Raw genomic sequence first — 25,345 nt, 5'->3', positions numbered from 1 at the left:
TTCGTGCAGGTCTGACATGACATTAAATAGGCCAATCAGAATAAGATTTATGTCAGAAACCATTTATTATAATTCCTCTTTTTAAGTCAACATGCTCCTTATACATGTTTTTAATGTTCTTTGGCATTTTATTCAATGTAACTGGACCTGTAAAGCTTAGTAGAATATAAACAATAATTTAAGCTAAAAATGGAAATACCTACAAGTGCTCCTATTTGCAGAATAAATAATATTTTAAAAAAATCACACATTTCTCCAAAACAACATTTCTGGCCTTTTTTGAAAACATATAAACCAAACCAGAATACAAAAAAACATACAGTTGATGCTCCCTTATATCTATTTAAATAGTACCTACATGTGATATAAACCTCTGAGTGTGATATAGCCCTTCTGAGTGTGACTGTATAGTTACTGTTCTTTCTCTTATACGGTGTGAAGCTTCTACAAGCCACTTTTTGGGTGAGGCCAGTTGGTGTTTTACTATTTCTTCTGTTTTTGCTTAGTGAAGATTCTAGGGAAGGGGTGCTTTTTGCGGCTAGAGCTGGAGGCCTCCATGTCCTCCCCTGTGGAGCCACTGTCCTCCTCCCCCAGGCTCCTCTTGCCCGAGAGCTGGGGAAGGCGGCTGCTTCCTCTTCCTCTTGCTGGTAACAGCCCGTCTACATCACTAGTGGAAGGGCTAAGGGAGCTGGCGGATTCACCTGTGGTCAGGCTGCTGTACTGCGTGTTTATCTCTCCCAGGCTGGCACACTTCTCCATGCTGACGAGCCTCTTCTGGAAGAGGGAGCTGTCTGAGGCGCTGCCTCCTCCCCCTTTAGGCCTAGAGAGCACAGGCCTGCTGTTCAGCAGAGTGGTGGAGGAAGAGCGCTCACCATACTGAGACAGAGACAAGGAGGAGTCTGAGTCGGACCGGTTCAAATCTCTGGACAGAGGAGACACAAAGACTGTTAAGTGTTTATTATTTGTTCAATCCACATTCAATAATTTCTAAAGAAAGAAAGTCTGTGACAGAATTATTAACATCATACACACATACATTTTAGATGCCAGTACAAATTAATTTTAAAAATCTAAAAAAATGTTTGTTTATTCATGAGAGCACAAACACTTCAAAGAGTTCATGACACTTTTGCTAGAAGTGTTCAGTATGGGCAATAAAGGACTTAAACAGCAACACTTAGCATTGCATATGGTTCTAGGTACTAATCTCCCACAACTACTTAGTTACACACTCAAAGTGTGGGGGGGACTGTGAGGTACCCGATGCTTTCAGCTTTGTGGCAGGGCTGAGAAGGGCTTGGTGGCAGGCCCAATACTGCTTCTGTAGAGTGGCAGCAGGTTGAACGGTACAGCAGACCAGCGACATGAGAGGCAGAGAGCGACTGCAAGTAAGGAGGAGGGTGGGTATAGGTGATGGTAGGATGAGAGAGAGAAGAAGAAGCAAGAGAGGGTGCAGGCAGCAACTCTAGCTGGCCAATGGAGTGGCTGCGAGCCTGTCGTGTATAGGAGCGGTGAGGGGGCCGAGGGGCACACAGGGATCCCGCCTCACCCTGACTGTCCTTTACCAACCTCTGAGAACTGAGGCTCAGTGTAGGGTCTCCATGCCGTGGCCGCAGGGACATCAGACTTGGAGCTGTGGCGAGCAAACCAAAGACAACATTGCTGAGTCACAGTGACAGAACATTACTTGAGACACACAATTTTACCCACACTGAAATGTTTATGAGAACATTATAACTTTGCTGTAATTCAACTTTGACCAGCCTCCCACTGTTAGAAATATTTAAGCTGAAGACATGGTATCAAAGAGCATTGTAATGATCACTGTAGTCTGTAAAAACAGAAATGTTACAGGAAGTAAAAAGTTAGACAAAATGTGCTATGTACTAAATATAGTATAATGTAGCAGCAACACTACAATACTGAAAATGATATGACATATATATATATACATACATACACACACACACACACACATTTATATATATGTGTGTGTGTATATATATATATATATATATATATATATATAGAGAGAGAGAGAGAGAGAGAGAGAGAGAGAGAGAGAGAGAGAGAGAGAGAGAGAGAGAGAGAGAGACACACACACACACGGGTATTAAAAAGTGTTTGCCCCCTTCCTGATGTCTTTATTTGCATGTTTGTCACATCATCATCATTTGTCACAGATCATCAAACAAATTAGACACAGAACACAAGTAAACAAAATGCAGTTTTTAATGAAGGATTTTATTAATAAGGGGAAAAAAATTACAAGCCTACATGGCCCTGTGTGAAAAAGTGATTGCCCTCTAAACCTAATAACTGGTTGCAGCGAGAACTGCAATCAAGCTTTTGCGATAACTGGCAACGAGTCTTTTACAGCGCTGTGGAGGAATTTTGGCCGACTCATCTTTGCAGAATTGTTGTAATTCAGCCACATTGGAAGGTTTTCGAGCATGAACCGCCTTTTTAAGGTCATGCCACAGCATCTCAATCGGATTCAGGTCAAGACTTTGACTAGGCCACTCCAAAGTCTTCATTTTGTTTTTCTTAAGCCATTCAGAGGTGGACTTACTAGTGTGTTTTGGATCATTGTCCTGCTGCAGAAACCAAGTGCGCTTCAGCTTGAGGTCACGAACAGATGGCCGGACATTCTCCTTCAGGATTTTTTGATAGAGAGAAGAATTCACGGATCCATTTACCACAGGAAGTCTTCCAGGTCCTGAAGCAGCAAAACAGCTCCAGACCATCACACTATCACCACTGTATTTTACTGTGGTTCTGATGTTCATTTTCTGAAATGCTGTTACTTTTATGCCAAATGTAATGGGACATACACCTTCCAAAAAGTTCAACTTTTGTCTCATCAGTCCACAGAGTATTTTCCCAAAATTCTTGGGGATCATCAAGATGTTTTCTGGCAAAACTGGGACGAGCCTTTATGTTCTTTTTGCTCAGCAGTGGTTTTTGTCTTAGAACTCTGCCATGCAGGCCATTTTTGCCCAGTCTCTTTCTTATGGTGGAATCATGAACACTGATCTTGACTGAGGCAAGTGAGGCCCGCAGTTCTTTGGATATTGTTGTGGGGTCTTTTGTGACCTCTTGGATGAGTCGTCGCTGCGCTCTTGGGATAATTTTGGTTGGCCGGCCACTCCTGGGAAGGTTCACCACTGTTCCATGTTTTCGCCATTTGTGGATAATGGCTCTCACTGTGGTTCGCTGGAGTCCCAAAGCTTTAGAAATGGCTTTATAACCTTTTCCAGACTAACAGATCTCAATTACTTTGTATCTTATTCGTTCCTGAATTTCTTTGGACCGTAGCATGCTGTCTACCTTTTGGTCTACTTCACGTTGTCTGGCAGGTCCTATTTAAGTGATTTCTTGATTGAGAATAGGTGTGGCAGTAATCGGGGGGGGGCAGGCAATCACTTTTTCACACAGGACCATGAAGGTTTGGATATTCTTTACCTTAATAATAAAAACCTTAATTTAAAAACTGCATTTTGTGTTTACTTGTGTTATCTTTGTCTAATATTTGAATTTGTTTGATGATCTGAAACATTTAAGTGTGACAAACATGCAAAAAAAAATAAGATCAGGAAGAGGGCAAAAACTTTTTCACACCACTCTATATGACGCACACACAAATATGAGCATATATGTGTAAATCAAGGTAAATATCGGTGGTTTATGTTTAGTTTGACGTTGTAGTGTTCTCCGATCTTGGCATTTCAGCTGCAAACGTTTCATCACCAGACAAGGTGACATCTTCAGTGCGAGCGTCATACTGTGTTTGAGCTGTGAATTTTTGTCATAATATCTGTTTTTTTCATGGGCCTTGTTCAATCCCTGAATGCCATTGGTTGTTTTTCTGGACAGTGATTGGCTGATCAACTGGGCCTACAACATGCGACCCAGACCTGGCTTTAAGCCCAGTTGATCAGCCAATCAACGTCTAGAAAAACAACCCAAGGCATTCATGGATCGAATAAGGCCCATGAACAAACAGATATGACAAAAGCTCATGGATCAAACACAGTATGACGCTCGCATTGAAGATGTCACCTTGTCTGGCGAAGAAATGAAATGCCAAGATCAGAGAACACTACAACATCAAATAAGCATATATATCCATATATTTATGGTTTTTCGAATGTGGGAGACCAGCTGTCCTCAGTGAACTCCTGCTGTTCTGGCTATGAGTTAGTTGCTGTGGAAAAAGAAGAAGTTAGTGTTCTGAATGGATAGAAAGATCGACTCCCTAATGCTGTGTGAAGGAATGAGAAGAAAAGCATTCGCTGAGTTAGCAGATTTGATACATACACTCTAATGACACCTTAAAAGAGGAGTATTCCATATGGCAAAGGATGGCTTATTAGAGTGGCCATTGCTTTTTGATTGTGGGCTGTTATTATTACTTGCCCTTGAGAGCTGGCCTAGATTTTTTTTTTTTTTTTGCTTCAAGTTAAGACTAGTGGGCCACGTTATGCTTCCTCCGCTGATCTCCAGTGTCTAAGAATGATGTGGTACGATGGAGCCCCCTTTAAATGGATTCATGGAACATGTAGAATTTGTTTCTGCAGTCATGAATTCCAGAGTTCCACAAGGACATCTGGATCTGACACAGTGTCTGAGAAGACCGGAGTGAGGAAGGAATGTAGGCACCAAATCTGGAATGCCATTATATAGCCTGGTTATATATTACATAGAGAATGACACGGAATCTAAGGATTACTATTTGACAAAAATCCTCAGTTATCCCAATGATCTGCACTTCATGACATGAAAAAAAGTACTCCTGTATCCTTCTGCCTGCTTAGGGGTTAGTACAGCAATAGAGAAGGTCAAGGAAGAAAGTAAATAAAAGGGCCGTAGAAAGGAAGCAGAGGAAGCTGTTAGGATTGGCTGAAAAAATAAGGAGGTTGGTGCCAACCAGAATGCTTCCACAGGGACTGGGTTTCAAAGGCTACAGGCCAAAGGTCGCTCACCCGCCGGTCCATCTGCCAGGCGGCATCTGCAGACATGAGCCGTTCAGAATGTAGATTTTTTTTTTAAAACAAACTTCTTTCCTAAAAAGCTTAAAGGACTCAAACATTTAAATTATTCAAAATCTAGTTCCCCTACCACCACAAACAAATAAACAACACAAACACACACAAAAAATCCCCACTAAAAACCATGATGAGGGTAAGTGTGCAGGGGAAACTCACATCGCAGGGTTCCAGGGGACAGTATGTCCTCATCCATGTCATCCAGGTCATCTGACAGCAGCAGGTGCTGTGGGGTGGCAGGCCGGATCCCCAGGAAGGCAGGGTCCAGGTTGAGCGCTGAGGCCAGCGAAGACAGACCTGGGTTGTTCACGATGGTCAAGCCTGTGAGACACTCGATCTGCTGCCAGCGATGTAGTTTCTCCCTCAGGGCAGCCGTAACCTCCCCTAGAGCCTGTCTGCAAGAAACAGAATGAGGCAAGTGCTTGGTGGTACACACAGGCAGATGTTTAGAGTTCACTTTCACAAAATATAATCCTCCCCAATTAGCCCAGGGCAGCATGCAGTATTAATGAATGAGACCAACTAGTTAAAGGGAGTTACAAAATCATGACAGGACTTTTCTTGTTTAATCCTATACTTTCTTGTACTAAATTAAGAAATACAAAGGAGATAAGCCTATGTAGACAATCCTTCTGCCATTATTACATCAGTAAAATCCCATCAATTAATAACTTACTTGGCTGATAAAATTTTGTGATCAACATCATCTAGTGAGGAGCTGTGAGCTACATGGAAGGTCCCAAAGAGTGTGCCTCTCTTTTTCTTAATCTTCTCTGCCTATCATGACAAAAGAACCACAGATACATTTACACTTGTGAGTGAAACAATACATTCCACTGTGTTAGCTAATAAATGTAAACATTTTTGAGTGGGTGAATGTAGTTGTATACATGATGGTCTCACCCCTTCTTTAGCCAACAGGAGCTGTCTCTCAGCGCTCTGTTTCTTTATGTTGTAGTATTGTACCTCCATCTCATGAGTGACCTGCAGCCACGTCTGTAAAGGTTCAGGAGGAGACCAGCTTCTTCTCATCTCTAGTTCCTTCTCTGCATTTTTCAAAGCTGTGCGCACCTACACACACACACAGCTTAGTCATGTTTGTGTATTTTCTTTGTGTATTGAGTGTGCTCAGTGAAAGACGGTATTCTGTGGTTCACAAAATGTAAAGAACCTATGCCATAAACTGCTGGAGTATATGGGTGTACGTGTGTGTGTGTGTGTGTGTGTGTGTGTGTGTGTGTGTATGCATGTGGATGTATATGTTTACATAGGGTGGAGTAGTAACAGAATATAGTTAGCAGTGTTACATAATCAGGACACAGAAAAAAGGGAGCTGTATTCCATTACAGTTACAGAACAAAAGGCAGTAATTAGATTAATGGTACATTTTTTAAAATATGGAGATTACTATCAGGGTTACATTCTAATTTCACAAGGATCACTTACTTCACTTTCCAATCTGAGACTGGAAACAGAAATTTGTGAGAATTTTCAGGTGTGATTCAGTCCTTTCTTTGTTTTCATTAAGGCACATAATGCAATTTGCATACTAATAACTGTTTTGACCACGAACATGGGATTTGTTTCCTGTGTATTTGTTTATCTAAAACATGGTATTTTTTCAAAGTTAACACAAGATTTGTTTTTAATAAATAAAGTATCTGGGATTTATTTTTGGCATTTTTTAAAAGACGAGCCCACAGTCTCCTAAAGATAGTGTTTTTAATCAGTCTAGTCCAAGAAAGCGCCACAGGTTCAGTATAAATATCTTTGTTCTTAGATGTTTACACTGGTGGAGCCAATTTGACAGGCTTGTACAGACTGGGCCTTCTGCGGCAAAGGGCCTTTTCACCAATGCTGGCCTGTTGGGGATGGGCATGTTGTTTACATGGACAACCTTTATACATCTGCTTAGTTGTTCATGAGTCTGCTTAGAGAAACTATAGGGGCTTGTGGAAGTTTGCGGGTGGCCGTACTGGCTGGTGCTGAAGGGAACAAGCGTCCTAAAATTCTATGGTAGTTAATGGGTAAAGTAATCTAAAAGTAACAAAGTAATCAGATTATGTTATTTTAATATAACAATGCTTTTGATTAGGTTACAGATACATTCCACAGGTAGTGAGTAATCTGTAGCGGGATACTCTCAACCATGTGTGCTAGTGTGTATGTGTTTCAGGTGATACCTGCTCCAGCTCCTCTTCGGCATACGTCTGACGGCTCAGTTCATTCTCAGTGCCCTCACGAAGCTCCCGTAGTCTCTGAGCCTCCTGTTTTGCTGCATTGATCTCATTTATCAACTTCTGTTCTAGATTCACCTTTTCCACTTCAACTGAGCGGTGCTCATCCTGCGCTATCTGCAGCCTACACACACACACACACACACACACACACACACACACACACAAAAACTGCCATCGTCATCATCATCACATCAGCCAGACTTTACATTTTAGGCTGCTAAATGAATAACCTAGAGTAGGAAATAATAAAAAATAAACAGCGTAGAAGTAGATATATTACATTAACCTTTTGGAAGGAGAAAGCTTAAAATACACAAAATGTTTTCATTATGAGTTCACCCAGTGTCTGGTTATCCCTCAATCTCCTTTATGATGGGTTTTAAGGTGAACAGATGTGTAACCTCTTAGTAAAAGAGTGTAAAAGAATGCCTGCAGCTCTTAAGTCTACCAAAAGAGGGGGCCCTACTGAAAGCTGTAGTGAAGAAAGCAAATGTGTCTCAGGTTTTGCATTACAAGTTCTACAAGATATATAGTAAACAAACTCCACAGTCTTTCCTCTTTTTACCTCATGGTTAGAATGTGAAAGAGAGCAGACCAACTCTGTCTAAACAAGCTGAGACCTGTTCACTGCAGCAACTGGTTTAACTTGTGCTACTCAAACATATTAAGAGTTTGCATATAAAAGACTAGCAACTAGCTGATTGGTCAATTTTTACAAAAATAGTGGTTATGTCAGCCTAATAAAAACTGTTCTAAAAGTAACTGAACTCATATGATTATCTCTAAAACTTGATTATCTCTAAAAGAACAGTTTTGTCAACATAGAGAATGGAGAGAGAGAGAGAGAGTAAGAGAAAACAAAACAAAAAACAAAAGAACAGAAGCGCTGTTCTGTGCTGTTATCACAGTGCTGATGTGGTCACAGTAAGAACAGGAAGTGAGGCATAGATCAAACTGACATTTCCATGGCACTAGACAAGGCCAAGTATTTCACTCGGAAAGAAAAGGGTGAGATCAAAAGGCAGATGGCAGTAAAGAAAGAGCATGGCTGTGAGTATTTTCAGTAAAGAGAGAGTATGGGTGTGAGTATTTTCAGTAAAGAGGGAGTATGGGTGTGAGTATTTTCAGTAAAGAGAGAGTATGGTTGTGAGTATTTTCACTCACAAACTACAAAAGCTATCCTATCCCAGTATGACTGGGTGAAGGTCAGAATGCATGAGAGGCTCAAGCTCTGTCCCAAATAGGTTTGAGCATAAAAGACAGAGAGGAACCACACAATATGACTCTTCTTACTCATTGGGATCTATTTGTTGTAATAAAAATCTGACTAAATATAGTTCATACTAGATGAACAAAATATATGTGCATATTTTATGGTATATGGATTTTTGTTGCATGTGTTCTCAAGCGAAATCATCTCAAGTATATTCTGAACTAATTTTGCTGAAATAAAACAATATGGCTGACAGGAACACTGCTCAACAAACGGAATTAAGATTGTACACTATCTGGTATGTTGGAAATGAGCCCTGCACCCTACAAGGATGGCAGTTTAAATTAGAGCACTTCTGAGGAAGGGATGTTCGACTCATAAATTTTAAAGGATCTGTAACCTCTGATAAAAAGCTTAGCCCAGTCTTGGGTTCCTGCACTACAGAAAGATCCAGCTGGACACAATGAGTAGTAAAACAATCTCAAGACATTGTGATTGTCTGAGACAAACAGAGCAGATTCACTGCAGAGCTTTCTGTCCTTTTGGCCATTTAAGGACTTGTGAAGGAGGATTACATCCAATCCAGAGACTGCAGCCTCTATCAGCACTGGTGCATGAAGAAATTAAACACGACTACAAGAAAATAAACAGATGCCTGCAATTTAGTATGCTGAAAATGACTACACTGCAAAGCATTTCACACCTCAATGAACTTAGACCAAATGGGGCAGTTCAGTGGTTAGTGTACAGCCCCTGTCTACTGCACGAGGAACCTTAAGTGTTTAATCTCATTAACAACAGCTGAACGCACATAAATGTCCCCAGAAGTATTTCGCTGTATAATTATGTGTGTGAGCAAGAGAAAGAGAGTAGCCAGAAATACCATATAGCACTCAGCTTATTCCCCTGGGTGTAATGTGGATTTGTGTATGTGTTCCCAGCTGTGTAGACACAGCAGCCATTACAGGCAGTAATGCTGCGCCATTTCTCTGCATCACAGGGGTACATGTATGACGCATCCTGAAAACAACACTCAATATGAAAGACAAGCATACGAACAGGACACTATCTACACCACAACCATTCCACAAAGGGCAATCTTACTCCCAACTCTTTATCACTTACTCAAGAGTTACTCAAAAATGTTGATCTTATACGACTTTTGAATAATACATAAAACTGTCAAAAGAAATTGTATAAATCCCTGATTGTAGCTTTGAATTAGTCAGCAATACTTTACAACTACAAAAAGGCTTTGTATCCTTTGAGGAAGCGCTGAAAGGTAAAAGTCATAACCTCTGACTCACTTCTGCTGCAGGCAGAGGAGACACTGGCTTTAAAATAGTCAACAGTTGTAATTTCACCACAGTTACAAAAAGGTTCTGTATATATGTTTGAGGAAGAGTCTTAGTGAGTCTTAATGAGAGCCTCACTTCTGCTGGAGGTCGAGAAGGCTCTGCTCAGCTTTTTGCAGGCCCTCCAGGTCCTTCATCATCTTGCTCATGTGGTCCTTTGAATTGCGGTTCTGGAAGTAGGCAAACCAGCACCCCGCCAAACCAATGATGATGGACACCACCAGTACAAAGTCCTTCAAGTGGTTGTGCCTGCTAACTGTTAAAGAAAGGAAGAAGAGACAGATTGATTTCATGTTTAGAGCCTGACTGAACATATACTGTCAATGAACAGGCCAAAATGTCCAGTGATGCAAAGAAAATCATAACTGGATAATGCATACTCTCTGACAAATCTGATTCCTTTCAGAAAAGCAAACCTGCACATACATAATCAATCAGAATCAGTTATGCACAAACATAACTGATCCTGACAAAACTCTATATAACATTAAGGCTGTTGTAATGGTTGTAATTTTTTTTCCCTCAGATCTATTACTTAAGTGATAGACCATCAAAATTGCTAAATTGCTTACAGCTTCGTAACTGGAACACTGAGTGTAATGTTTGTGTTAGTAATATTAGTGTTAACTGTGGGACTTGGACATCTCAAAAATTGGTAACAGCCTAAACAACACAAAAAAGCCTTTGTATATTTTAGAAATTCAGTATTTGATTAATGCACGCAGAATTTATATTCTGTATTGTGTATTTTAGAGCTTTACTTCAAATGCAGTTTGGTGGCTCTCGATGGGTTCCTGATATCTGTACTCTGGGCTTTCTGGTGACTGCATAAGGGTGGAGTTATGATGTACAGATTAGGACAGGACTAGCATGTTAATTACATGACCTGTCCAAGGAACACACGGGTGTCCAATGATGTGTGATAAAAAACAAAAAAACTAAAACAGGAATACTTGAATTCACATCTACAAATTCACAACCCACTGCTTTTCATGAGACAACAAATGGCAGTTTGCCAAAATGATTCATGTACTTTTTTTATGCCATTCCTGCACAAATTCTCCTTGGATTTCATCTTCAATTATGCTCCTACTGGTAAAATAAATTTTAGCCTTCCTATGTGTGTGTCTAAGTATGTATAAAGGGTATTCATTATTATCCTCAGGTTTCTAAAAAGAATGGCCAAAAAGTTATGTGGTAACACGAATATACTTGGGATCAACAAATATGTGCTGCATCTTGAAAAACACCCTGGTAAGTACCAAGTACTGTGACGAATGCCCAAGTGCCGAAGGGCGTGTAGCAGGATGCACAGACTCCCGTGACAAATACATTTATTAACACGCAACGTAACTGTGGCACTCACATATAACAGTAACGGATAACATGACTTCTACAATTAACACGGAGAACTCACACGTAACTGAAGAAAATATACACAGGCACAACAGCTAAACAAACATTAACAAGGGCTACACGAACGTGGACATTAACATTATGCACAGACACTAACAAACAATGACCAACAGTGAGGGGAGCACCGAGGGGTTTAAATAGCCCAATGAACACTGACGCTTAACCCTGTACAGGTGCGTGCCCTCAAGGGGTGTGGCCACAAACAAGAGTAAATCCCCCTGCATGCGGCAGGCCGTACCACGTGACTTGTGTGTGACCCCCTCCCAAGGGGAGCGGCTCCCGACGTGTCCTCTCCAGGACTGCGAGCCCCAGGCTACTGTGTACAAATACACAAACAATACGGCTTTGCCTGATGGCCACCCTACATTAGGTGGGCTAGGAACCGCAAGCCTGGGAGACCCCTTAAACAGAGGAAGGATGGCAGAATCCCTGCCCCCCTCAGGGCAGGCTGGTGCGTTTCTCGAAACGCTGCACCTAGACACACACAAAAGGCGCACACTTACGCAAACAGAAGCGCCCACACAAAACACTTCGGGCGCTGTGCTGCATTGCCCACTGCAACACAGACTTCAACAAATCCCACCTTGCAAACAATCTGTAAGGCGTCTAAGGCTTTTAGGTTTTCATTATAGGTGTATTTGAAGTCAGTAGGTTTTTACTTTCTTTTCTAAGTTCAAGCAACAGCAACAAAAACATTGTCCATGGTAACTGACCATAAACTACAAATTCACCTCATCTCCCTCTTCATACATCTCTTTATACTGTGGTGGCGCAACACACTGAAATGAGTGATGCCAATGAAGCACATCTTTGCACTACCAATTCTTTCCCTGAACAACTCCTAGTTTTTTTCAAAAACAGTCTGCTTCACTCGTGTGCAAAAACACCACTGAGCGTGTTTTCTTTGACCACAAAAATAGAATCTGGATATGCCTAACTAAAGCTGCAAATTTCTTCTTCACCCAAACAATCTACATAGCTAACAGAAATCTCTTTTCTGGAGTGCTTGTTTTACCAGTCCCACTGTAGACCTCTCTAGACTACTTACAATAATTTAAAGAAGGAAAACACTAGAACACTGCACTATTCATTACCTTTTAGTAGACCCGCCATAGGCTACTAATGCAAACTTCGGTTGACTGTTAACTTATGTTACTTATGTTAAAGGTACTGAGAATTATGTTTGATTCAACAATAGCAACAGAACAGCCAAGGTGCTTTTTAATACATTTGAAATATTTTTCTACACACTAAACACAATGCTCATTATTTAACACTGATTAGTTCATTTTCTTATCATTATTAACTGTCTGATAAGCATTTATGTATAAGATCACAAATTTTCTTCCATCTTTCTTGCATCTCCCATCTCTCAGAGTTTCCCAGGAGGTTCTTACTCAGAGGAGGGCCAAACAGCACTGTATCCAGAGCTTTGAGCTGCAGCTTTTGAGCATGACTGCGGTCCAAGATCTTGAGCACAGACAGTGTTAGGGTGGCATTCTTCACAGCCAGCCTGAAACACAGCGGTGAGAGGACACAATGTACTGTTTAAAAAAACCCACTCACCCAGACTAAATGCCAAACGTCAAAGGTAAGCACATCACTGCAGTTCAACATCTTGAGGACTAATAGGAGTTATACAGACAAAGAAAAAAAGTGCAAAAAACTAAAGTACTAGGTTGTAAAAAGGACTCTCGATATATGTAAAGGGGAAGTTCTGTATATTACCTTGGCAGGGCTTTGCCACTGATCTCATTCTTCTTAAAGGACTCAACATATGGTGGCAGCTCCACATAGGTAATGAGCCACTCCTCCACCTGCTCCACAGTCCAGTTATACACTAACAGAAACATTTACACTGAAGTCACTGGGTAATATTCATCAAAGGTTTCATAGTAAGAATGCTGCTCTGGGGTCAGTTTAAGTATTTAACATCCATAAAACTGCAGCCACATAAACATGGACATCTGAGGCCATATTAGGATTCTCACTCTGAGGTGTCTGACAATGGGGCCTATTGTTTACATTACCTTCATAAAACTCTGAAGAATGACTATTCACTTTTTCTAGTGTGAAACAAAAAATACATGTAAAACCTTGTGACATAAGTTCCCCTTCAAACCCTAATAACTGCCAGGCAAATCTCTTTATAACTAAACAGGCCTGGGGGATTAGAAGCAGTCAACATATTACAAAGCCACACCCAGTCAGCAGGGAGCAATACAGTGCTGATCACTATGGCTCACACAGGGGTCAGTGTCAGAGCCATCATCTTTCATTCAACCTATATCAGAGATTAACAAAGGACATCAAGCAAGTTAGCACATTTGGGTATTTGTGGATTGAAGGCTCCTTTAGTGTTTGGCTCTGTGTGCAGAAGCTCTATGTGCACTGTCCATTTTGCAGATTATGGGGCCATGTGCAGATTATGGGGCCATGCTGTGTTGGAGCCAGTTGTGTATTTAGACCTTCAGAGGACCTCCAGGTATTCCACATGTCCTCCACAGTAATCAGCAGGTCTGCTCCATGGAAACTTCTATGTTTTGCCTTGGGGTCATGATACTTTAGATCCTCTCTGAGAAACTATGGGGGGGGGGGGGGGGGAGCATAAATAAAAAAAAAAAGAATTAAAAAATAATAATCAGAATTTATATAACACTTAAAAAAAACTAAACATTGTAATATTTTATTTGTTAGAATAATGCACATATAAGAATGAATGAGAATGGCTTTCAACATTTTCCAAATTAAAAACAACTCTAACAACAAAACAACTCAGTTTTCAATAACTTATGTGTTTTGTCTTTCAGGTCATTCTAATTTTTCAAATCTCTATCATTTTTATATCCTACTACTGTGGTCCTAAAATTTCCCAGTGGGGCTACTGGTCTAAACTGAGTCCCCCACAGAGTGTACAACACTGATTAATGTTAAAGACGTTAGTGTTAAGTGTGTCTGTGTGCATCATTAATGTTATTTGTGAGTGCCACCATCATCTATATGTTTTTGTGTCATTAAATGTTTCACTCCGTCGAGAGAGTCTGTGCGTCCTGCTCCACGCCCTTCGGCACTCGGGCATTTGTCACAGATATTTACATCATGTAGTTTGTCAGGGGATTAACTGCTCTTAATATACATTGTTTACATAACCACCACCCAAAAAGCACTGCCTTTTTTTGATTAAGTAAAGTGCTTTCTGCAGATCTGTGTAGGTCCTTGTTTTCAGTCCGGAGAGAAATAAAGCCTCCATGACACACTTTCATATGGTTAGAGACTGCATGAACAGTAAACGACCTTGCTAAATAAACAGCAACATGACTGAGGTATTATGCTAAGAGCAAGAAGACATTTTTGTGCATTTTTGTGACATTTTGTGACCCACATTCATCCCAAACATCCTCGATCCAACATACCGAGGATTTTGACAAAAACTGAGCTGCTTCATATCTATACCCTTGATTACACTGTGATTATTGAATTATTGCATAGTTCATTAAAAATGCCATGTACAGAAAATCCTAGCTAGGAAGTTTTTAGGGGAGAGGACCCTCTAGTTTCGATGATGAAAGTAGTTTATAGACACAATGTTTATAGACATAGTTATGATGGACTACAGCATATTTTTGTTGAATGATGTGAATTACAACCTTCATCAGAACATTGATAGAACACTCATCTGAAGCGGGTGAAATGCTTCCGTCCTCACCTCATCTGTCTCTGTTACATCCACACTTCCATCTGCGTCGTCATCCATGTCTTTGTGGATGCTTCGGATGGCCTCGAAACTCAGCACCGCATTCTCATCCTCACACAGGACTGCATCAATCTCACACAGCTCTGAACAAGAGACAGAGAGAAAGAGCAAACAAGAATGGAGAACAACAAGACTTCATGGTACTTCGAATTAGTATTTGAGTGAGTCAGTCTGTTGATTTGACACATTTACTCTAAAACCTAGCTGACACAGTAAACTACATCATTCTCCTCTCTGATCTCTCCAACCTTGGTGTGATTGGTTCTACATGGAAATGGTTTCAGTCCTATCAGGAGGGATGGTCCTATCAGGTAACCAAACCATGTAGATTCTCCACTGGTGTTCCACAGGGCTCAGTATTAGACCCCCTTCTCTTCTCTTTGTATACTTTGTTTACTCATTCTCTTGGTCATGTAATATCATGGTTTCTCCTATCACTGCTATGCTGATGACACTCAATTATTTATTTCTTTTCCACCCTCCGATACGCAGGTCTCCAGACGTATCTCAGCATGCATTAAGTCATGGATGACAGCCCACCACTTAAAGCTCAACCCCAGTAAAACCGAGCTTCTATACTTCCCAGGTACTCCCAATCCTAACCATGACCTCACAGTTTCCTTTGAGAACTCCCTAGCATCACCATCTGAAGCTGCCCACAGCCTGGGCTTAACTTTGGACAACCAGTTGTCATTCTCAACTCATGTTTCAAAGCTAACCTGGACTTGCAGATTTCTCCTTTGCAACATACAAAGGATTTGACCCTTCCTCTCACAGGAAGCTACCCAGGTACTTGTACAGTCACTTGTGATCTCAAAGCTAGACTACTGCAACTTGCTAGTCTTCCTCTAAAACTTGTCCAGAATGCAGCAGCATGACTGATCTTCTCTCTTCCAAAGTTCACACGTCACTGCACTGTTGCACTCCCTTCATTGGCTTCCAGTAGCTGCATGCATCAGATTTAAAATCTTGATGCTTGCCTACAAAGCCAAAAATGGACCAGCCCCTCCATACATGAGTTCAATGGTCAAAGCCTGAGCCATACCTTGAGTACTTCAAACTATGAGTACGGCTCGGCTTGAAATACCATGCTTCATGTCTCATGAAGGACAAGCACTGAGACTGTTGTCTGTCCTGGCTCCTGGATGGTGGAATGAGCTTGCTGTGCAGAGAGCAGAGTCCCTTGCAGTCTTCAAAAGTAGACTGAAGACCCATCTATTCATGGAATATTTAAATGATCACTGACCCTGCTCCTATATTGACTAAATGAAACTAGTTATTGTTTATTACACTGATGTTGACAAACAAACTGTAGTACTTATTGATTATTGCACTTATCATTGCCTAAGAGCTTATGTACTTTGTACTTCTAGACATCAGCAATGATCCCTCTATTTCTACAGTATTCTAGTGCACTAGTATATTGGACTCTAACCTACTCTACTTGCTAGGATGTATTCTATGAGTAAAAGACAAAGAACTTTTTTAAGTTGTTCTGGATAAGAGCATCTGCTAAATGTCGTAAATGTAAATGTAAATCTAAGTCACAAACTATAAAAATAAAAATGCCTAATACATGCTAATTATCATCCATACACAATCATAAGAAGCCTCCAATTTTTTGGAGCAACGCATTAGGTTAAAGTCAACCTAATTTAACAAAAAAAAAAAGTATTTTCAACTAATAAATTATTTTTTTAAATAGGTGCAAAAAACAAAAACAAAAGGACAATTGTTTGTAACTGAACTTTTGATCTTAAATTCTTTTCATTCTTTTGACTACTTATTATTTAATGCTGCAACCTGCTTTCAATACATTTCTAAGAACCAACTGTACTTTACACCACTAATTATAACAAGAGGAACCCTGAGGTCCTGCTGTAAAAATAGAACCAACAGCCCAGTCTGTTTAAGAGTCTAATGAAAGAACCTACTGCAACTTGACTACACTAAAACCCTGGGAGAAAAAGTCAATACCATTACTGATGTAGTCTGCAAGAACCGAAAAGTGACTTTTCATGCTATTTATAGACAGAAACAACATAGCTGCTGGATTACTGAAGCAATGAGGGGAGTATAAATCCAAAAGGTGGGTATGCCAAAGTCACTCTATAATAGAAGTACATCAATACAAACATGTCTGCAAAGGCTGCTCAATAACATTTACACACTGCACAGCTGTGAACATGTTTTGTCACGACATGTTGCAGAACCACGAACTGTTGAAGGAAAACAGCATTGCACAAACCACTGAACAATATAACTGCCACTGCTATTTAGAACATTCACCAAACATCACAACTTTCTGTTACTATAGAAATTTAGGAAGCTTACGAAACCACCTCAGGCCATTTTTCAGCAATTTCAGACCTTGTGTAAAGCACAATGTGCTTTTTGCAGCAAGAGTTCAATCACTGTATTTTAACATGTTGAATGCACATGCAAAAGACAATAAGTATGGCTATATGCATAGGTATTTATTCATTTGATTATGGAAACTGACTATTATTATTTTTTGTATTTGGAAAATAGTGTTTCTCATAGCAACTAATAGCATCTCCATACTGAGATCCATGCAGAGAGATAAGAGTGAGAGTCTACAGAATAGGAGAATGGAGAGCACTCAGGAGCAGAGGCGAGGGGGAGCGAAAAGTGCTTGCTCTGCTGCAATGGAAGCCGGTGCCTTTTAAAAAGATCTGAGGGCACTGTTGGAGCTTGTGGAGCCACGAGGATTTACAGAGCATGCAGCTTTGACAAGTCCTTTCAGCACTGTCCTCTGAACCATCTGGCGGAAAAAAAACACACATGCTGGGGAGATCATGCAGTTCCCACCTAATGAGGACAGAAAGAAGCTATGTGATTAGCAGAGGGAACGCTAATAAAAACATATGCCTGTCTTTTCACTAAATGATATACTAGATTTTTTAGTGTGTTAACAGAAAATCTGCAAATACACGATTATTTCAGCTGAAGTTCTGAAAGACCCTCTTCCTGAAGCTGAGGGATTGTACCTGTTATTTATTGTTGACTTATAGAAAGGCTTGTGGGAGGAAGTAGTAACTTGTTTTCCACAGTATTTTTGGTGTGCTTTTAATGCTAGGCCTGTGTTTAAGCATCCAGCTTTTACCATTCCAAGAGTAATTATTTCTTGTAGGGTTTCTTGTGTGTGAACTACAGAGACATGATCATTAACAGGGCTCTATAATATATTGCTTGTTAATCATCAATGCAATAATACCTACACCACAGAAGGCTGCAATATGCAAAACAGCCATTTAACAAATGACAAAGTTTTTCTCGTCTGTGATGTGAACATCCTAACCAATCTTATGGTTGTTTTGTGAGTGGTGAATCATAGCATGTACATGATCTAACATACAAAAATAATTTTGGCCAAATTAATGCAAGCCAGCCTTTAACTATGTCACAAAGGTTCATCTAGCTGACTGCCAACTACAAGAGGATACTAGAAATTAAAACAAAGAATACAGAAGAGATAACAAAGAATGCTCTTAAGGATGGATAATAAAATTCTTCAGTGACAACTCACAGTAGGTATATACTATTTTTGTTACTTAGTACCTCTTAAAGATATGAGAAGATGTGACGGATTTTCCACCGAATACATCATATAATCTTGATCCTCTGAGTTAGTTTAATAGGTTGAAAGGCCATAGTTTGGTGTTTGATCAGGTCTACTCTGTTTGAACAAGAACTGGCTCCCTGACCATGTGAGGTTTTAACTGTACCATACAAATTGTCCACTGTCAGTCCTGTTTGCTGTGTCTCTTTCTGTTTCTATTGTTATGACTGGGTAAACACATTCTGCAAGCTTCATGTGATTTGTGAATGATAATATTATGCTGCAATTCACCACAATGCAATCTCCAAGTACTCCACCACAGGGGTGTTTATTGTCTGTTTAGTGCCCATTATGGTGACTTATGAAAGTATGAAAAGTTGATGATATGAAAAGGTGCTTAAATGCAATGTGGTGAGAAAAACTCCCAAACCTTTAGCAATGGCTTTTAGAGTTATTGACTTTGGATGAGATCATTTTGACAGCAAGGGTGGACTACAAGAGATGCTACAAACCTAGGCCACTGAAAACTATCTTGAAAAATCCCTCGTACATAAGTTCTATGGTTAGGATATAGAATAGGCTTCTCTCACTAGGCCTTAAATTTGAGCAATCTATTGCCAAAAATTGATGAGTACCTGACTGTCTCAGGCCTCGCTGGATCTAAAGGATGGTTTACCTCCTCTCCAGTTAATACAAAAGGTTGTTAGCCAATGTAGAGCACAGTTAGGTTATGTAGATGGAAATAAGAGGCTAGCTCGAAGAAAGTTTCACAGTGAAGTTCTCTAGTTTAGAGAGACAAAGAAGTGACAATATTTTACAGAGAAATTACCTGCTAATCAACACCCTCCCAGCTTGGAGTGGTTGTCAAAAAATAGAACTGCAACAAATGGAATTGGCCATAAAAATTCTTTGAATGCTTTGCCGGATGCATGTTTTCAGTATTGGCTCTCCTTATCTTCCAGAGTCAACATAAGACATCAATGTTTACCATGAGCTAAGGCATGGGTGCACATAGGAGTCCTGCATCCTGTGATCCAGGCACCATGTGTTTCCACAAGGAGGTCTGACAGTGGCAAGGCAAATTTACACATTTCCCTGTTCAATGCAAGGACTAACCAGCGAGAGCAAGCAGTAAGTGAGATGATAAAAGCAGAGAGGAAATATGCATGCAACCTGCCAACACATTCAAATCAACTTCCACACAGGCAAATCATATACACCTCTGTACAAGAAGCAGGTGCAAAACATAAAAGAACATATAGATATTCACAACCACACACATACAGGCACAAAAACAAACATTCCCTCACATGTAGTACATGTTTGTGGTGAGAGTGTCACATTTCATCCAGTTACTTCATTTATTCAAATGTGGCATGTGTACACAGGTAATTATAAACCATAATGAGGGCAGAAAGTAAACAGGACCCCCTATAAAAGTTCACACCAAAAGGAATGTCATATAAAACAAGCAACACAAGATTCCAAACCACTTCCTCTCTTGCTGCGCAATGTTTTAAATGCTGCAGCTGACATCTGAGGATGCTGAGTATAAATGTTTGCTTATGTTCAGCTAATTCAAAAACATTTTATGTAAGTATAGAATTCCACACACAAAATAAACAAATGGGTTATATATAGAATTTCACACTCAAAATATCTATAGAGTGCAATGTTGTTGAAGGTTCTTGTGTGTGTGTGTGTGCGTGTGTGTGTGTGTATTACAGGTGCACAATATATTGGAAGCCGTGCTTATTATTTGTCAATCAGTACAATTTTGAATTTATTGTTGTCAGTTCAATATTGGAATTTTAGCTGATAATTACACAGGAGCATTTTCAACTTTCCATCAGATTAAGCCTTCTGTTTAATTTAATAATTTTAACACTAGGTTTAATTTTTTTTTAATTTTATTTTGCTGTTTACTCATTAAGCAATGTATCTGATGTTGGTAACTGTGTAGTTATGCCATTATGTTTTTGTTTTTTTTTGTGGGCTTTCCAGCCATAAGTGTTCTTATACCTGCACCAGTTCAAGTCATAAAACGGCACTTAACATTTGATAAAGTTTCGAAAATAACCAATGAAACCATTTATGTTCTTTTTTTGTGTTAAGAGCAATGTATTTCTGAAAACCTTGTGTACTTCACTACAGTTTTGAATGAATATCTATCTATCTATCTATCTATCTATCTATCTATCTATCTATCTATCTATCTATATTTTTTCTATGTTCTCAAGCAGGAGTAGTGGGTTAAGCATCGACAAAATCTAGAGTATTAGTTTGTTTTAGTAAGGATTAGCCCGGTAGACGAGGCTGTGTGGTGTTTACACCTTATCCATACCCTTCTTCAGAAAAAAAAAATGCATGGAACATGAGGCTAATACATCACCATCAAGATCACAGACACACAGAGAACTTACATGCCACACTGCTAATGGATCATTTGGTATAACTACAAAAACGCAGGAGAAAAACTAAGGTAAAATGTTCTTACACTTTGCTTGTAATAGCTGGTAATGACAGCTAACATAGTTTCTTAAAAAAGAAAAGATGTGTAGTTCAGTGGACATTAAGTTTTTCACTCTCCATAATAAAACCTTAAAAGTCCTGTGTAACTGTCCCATAAAGCAAAAGGCGTTCGATTTCCAAAACAGACATCCACCAGCAACAAATTATGCTATTGTGTAAATGTATATCAAATATTAACAGAAGATAAAAATAGAAAATAAGTTTAACATTCAATCACTTGAATGGAGCTTCAATAGAGTCTCATTGTGATAAGGGGTTTGAGTTTGTCTTAAAGAGTTTAGTTAACATTCACTCCAGGCCTAATCTGAAATTACAAATATAATATTAATTAATGGCATAAGACCACAATTCAGGTATTTGACAGCTACTACATAGGTCAGGACATGGTGACATAGTAAGGAACTTCACTATGCATGGATGTATGGACTTCCATGATAACTCGTGACCCTATGCGTCTTTGGAATGTATAAAACAATGTTTCATTTTTGTCTATCGTAGGCCTCCTGTAGAGAGACACACACTGTATGCAGAAATATCTCACCTGACACCTCGTTGGCAGACCGTAAGTGGTCTGTAACTCTTGGTTGGTCTGCTGCAACACTCAAGAGGCAAAGGCATGCGATGCACAAGCAAGCAACACTTAATGAATCCATGCTGACCTTAGCATAGGAAATAGGGGGAGAAACATAATCAGCACCACGTCTTTTAACTCAACATTCGAGTAAGTTAACACAAATGCATAATGCAGCTAACATTAATATGCCTTGCTGTGTTGGGGCGCCCAGGTTACTTGTTAGGTTTTCACGGCTACTTCACGTCCAATTCTGACCACTTGGAAAAAATGGTTGCTACTGCAATGAGAGGTTTGCCTCAAAATATCCTTAAATATCCAATTGAACACTGTTAAATTTAAATCGAGAGCTTACCATTTACACTAACGGCCTTAAAAATTCCTCTTTTTTAGAGCACAAGTACATTAAATAACTTTTCCGGTGACAGTGACAGAACTCAATTGACAAAGGATGCGACGCAACCAACTATATACTTTAAATCCGGTTGCGTTAAGGTTTTAACAATGATTAATCTTCAAAAACTGCTTTCCATACCACATTCTCGTAGCTTCTTGAATAACCCACCGATGCTGGAAAAAGCGCATTCAGTAATAAACATCCATCACCGTCGTCTCACACTTCACTCGGGGAGAAATATAACAAGATTCAAAATGAATATTTTGATACTAATATTTTGGTCTCAAAGTACGTGGGGTTGTACAATCGAAGTCTATTAGTCCGTTTCAAAAATTAAAAAGTTAGTTAAAAAGATAGTTATGCCTGGCGTTGCTTTGCATGAGTTCTTCGACGCTGTAGAAAAATAGTTCTTTACCATTAGATCAGTACTCGTCGACGCAAACACGAGAGTCGTCAAAAGTTGAGCATTCCTGCCACCTCGTGGTAACAAAAACACATTGCCGGAAAGTGACAATGAGAAACTTGAAAGTAACTTGAGAAACAAGTTTTAAATAATCATATAATTAATAAATAACCATATTTTGTTTTAAATAATCTCAATATTTTGTGCAAGTTATTACGAGGAAATGTGTTGTTTAAAAGTTAGCCTTAAAATTATGAAAGATGTTATACTAAGCCTATTATTAGGCTGTAGTTGAGGCATCAACTAACTTTTGCTTTCATTAAAGCAAAAAAATATAACAACAACAAAACAATAACAATAATAAAAGCCTTTAATAAGTACACAGACGGCACACAAGAAATCTGAACGCATTAACGTGCAAAGTTTAAAGTGCGAAGATCACAAAGTAGGCCGTAAAAAATATAATCTCAAAATTTAAAGACATTTAGCTACGATGACTTACTATTAGATGCACAGATAACGTAGTCTACATTATGAGGGTCTTTTTTCTAATGATTTATTTATTTATTTAAAACCCCGAATTTTGGGTTTGGCTTCGCTAGCTATGAAATGGGTCTAGATAAAGCAAGCAAAGCCAAATTATTAAGATTCGTTTTGCTGATCCATTCATTTAAAAGCATAAAAACATAAATATATCTTTTTTATATAAAATAAGAAGCCAGCTTCAGTCTCGTAGCTGACTTTAAGATTCCTCCCCTCGGAGTGTGATACATATGATAGTGAGCAGAAGTTAGGCTACTAAGATCGTATACACCAGTACAGTGTCGCGAACTAGAATATTCTTGGCATGCAAAGTTAATGACTGCACAGTGGGTAATGACTGCACAGTGCGTTTTGGACTCTAAGATAAATGCTTGTGGTCTTTAGAATTTTGCCCGCAGCCATATCATAAACCCTAGAGATACGATCACTTGTATGTCTATAAATACTGAGATTTGCGACAATGGCTTTGATTAGCGCCACTAAATGTGATTTAAACCAAGCTTAAAGAAGCCTGAAACTTGATGAGCCTAATAATTAATTATTGGAAACTCGGCTAATACGTGAAATATAAAAAGTTAAAAGATGAGGCGTCGTTCTTTTTTCTTTTGTCTAGAAGCATTATGACAGTTTCGGATTCAGCATAAACGTCCATAAGATTTAAAACTATTTTAAAAAGTACAGTGACGATAGTACAAGTGACGATATAAGGAAACAACGTTTAGATGCTCTTCTCGCTACGGGAGGAAGCGGTGCGGTTTTAAGGGGAAACTGGAAGAAGCACTTCATTCGTCGCCTGCGAATGTACCGTACAGTGCAGGGAGGAAATACCAATATCGCTGCAAAGCTGACATCTTTCGATGTTAAGACAAGATCAGATCAATCAAAATTTGGTGGCAAAGGAAGTTAGGTTCCCGGACAGCTAACTGTGATGAGTAACGAGCAACTCATCTTACATTTATGGAATTTAGCTTACGCTTTTAACCAAAGTACTTACTGAGTGCAACTTGAGTAATTGAGGGTTAAGGGCCTTGCTCAGGGGCCCAACAGTGGCAACTTGCTTGAACCAGCAACCTTCCAATTACACATCAAGTACCTTAACCACTGAGCTATCACTGTTTACATGCGTCACCAATGTAAGGTTTGCTTATTGATTTGCAGCTTTAGAAGATTCCAACCAGCTTCCAACACTATGATTCGCACACTGCACCAGCATCACAGATAGGGCTTAATATAGATATTTCTCACCATGAGAGGAAACAGCTGGACAATACATCTTCATGAAGTTTACTGATGCAACTTACAGGAATAAGAAGACCCCTAGATTTTATGGTCACATGACAGAAGAACTGACTTTACTGCAAACCTGTACAACTTTTTGCTTGTTCATTTTAGGTTGACTAACACGTTTGGAAAAATGAACCAACTTAAGAAAATGTTTCTGGCATTTTAGTCAATTGGTTAGATTCAAGAACGTGGTAAGATGTTGGAGAAAATAGCAATAACACCACATGAAAAAATATTCCAATCTGACATCTTCTGCTTGTTATCCTTTTCCTCATCTAAATTAAAGATCACAAATAAACAAAGACATGAAAGAACAGGAAAACGAACTGGATGCCAACACCTCTAATGACAAACACATCATATTTATAATTTATATACAATTGCAGATTACCTTTACTTGAAGCCAAACAAAAAAGTGTTTTGAGTAGAGATACATAGCCGAATTCAGTCCACGTAAGTTATATTCACTCATGTCTATTTTAAAACTGTTTCCATCAGACTTCATGCTTCATACTGAAAGATAATTCTCTCTTACAAAGTTTACACTAAAATAAATGTTTCAAAACATTAAAAAAAAATAAAAGTGAGAAATTAAGTTTTTTGGAAGCAAAGCAGGCAACATAACAGAGTTCTAAAGTGAGTCATTGCCAAAAAGTAAAACAAACAAATAATTTAATGTACTTCACTGAAGGATGTTAAAAGTTCCTTCAAGTCTTCTTCAGTGGGAACATGTTGAAGGAAACTCAATTGTATAAGAAAGGTCTCCCCATATGTCCTTTCCAACATTTCTGACTGGCTACAGCTTATGAGATTTTCAGAGAGGCTGCATCTTGAACATAGATAGATGTCAACCACAACACAAGAGAGTCATCTTTATGTCAAACTTTGCTTGAACCTCTTAAATTGCTCTGTTTAGATCAAGGCTCCATACTATAGGACTCCAACTTGTTATTAGTCTTGCCACAACAAGAAAAAATGACATCAGCTGAATTCTAGTTTATTTCTT

At 39.3% G+C, this 25,345-nt stretch overlaps 1 protein-coding gene across 11 annotated transcripts; it reads right to left on the bottom strand.

The window, feature by feature from the left end:
- Positions 1-46: 46 nt before the first annotated feature.
- On the bottom strand, positions 47-22,536 carry stim1b (stromal interaction molecule 1b). Of its 11 annotated transcripts, none has more exons than XM_081718925.1 (15): positions 22,248-22,534; positions 21,683-21,800; positions 14,979-15,109; positions 13,741-13,855; positions 13,001-13,112; positions 12,670-12,785; positions 9,935-10,112; positions 7,232-7,409; positions 5,952-6,119; positions 5,725-5,825; positions 5,208-5,443; positions 4,931-5,011; positions 1,570-1,633; positions 1,233-1,382; positions 47-922 (listed from the first exon to the last, which is right to left on the bottom strand). In XM_081718925.1, exons 2-15 carry the CDS (start codon positions 21,792-21,794, stop codon positions 484-486), a joined length of 2,181 nt encoding a protein of 726 aa, XP_081575051.1. In that variant the 5' UTR covers positions 21,795-21,800; positions 22,248-22,534; the 3' UTR covers positions 47-483. The 11 variants fall into 11 exon arrangements, 9 of the variants coding, with proteins under 9 accessions (XP_081575051.1, XP_081575050.1, XP_081575049.1 ...); XM_081718929.1 differs by having other exon boundaries at positions 780-922; positions 1,261-1,382; XM_081718924.1 differs by having other exon boundaries at positions 1,261-1,633; positions 22,278-22,536.
- Between the last annotated feature and the right edge of the window lie 2,809 nt (positions 22,537-25,345).

This window comes from Electrophorus electricus, chromosome 8 (genome assembly GCF_041902795.1).
Source record: "Electrophorus electricus isolate QZ-2024a chromosome 8, ASM4190279v1, whole genome shotgun sequence".
Classification (NCBI taxonomy): domain Eukaryota; kingdom Metazoa; phylum Chordata; class Actinopteri; order Gymnotiformes; family Gymnotidae; genus Electrophorus; species Electrophorus electricus.
The sequence above is the reverse complement of the archived record's forward strand: the minus strand, read 5'-3'. Positions and strand labels throughout refer to the sequence as shown.

Excerpts from the sequence above, each read along its gene's own strand:
- stim1b (XM_081718924.1), bottom strand. The coding sequence starts at position 21,794 with ATGGATTCATTAAGTGTTGCTTGCTTGTGCATCGCATGCCTTTGCCTC. Across the intron at positions 15,110-21,682 it reads GTCTGCCAACGAGGTGTCAG|AGCTGTGTGAGATTGATGCA; the intron begins GTGAGATATTTC and ends TCTCTTGTTCAG. Across the intron at positions 5,012-5,207 it reads GTCCCCTGGAACCCTGCGAT|ATGCCGCCTGGCAGATGGAC; the intron begins GTGAGTTTCCCC and ends TCATGTCTGCAG.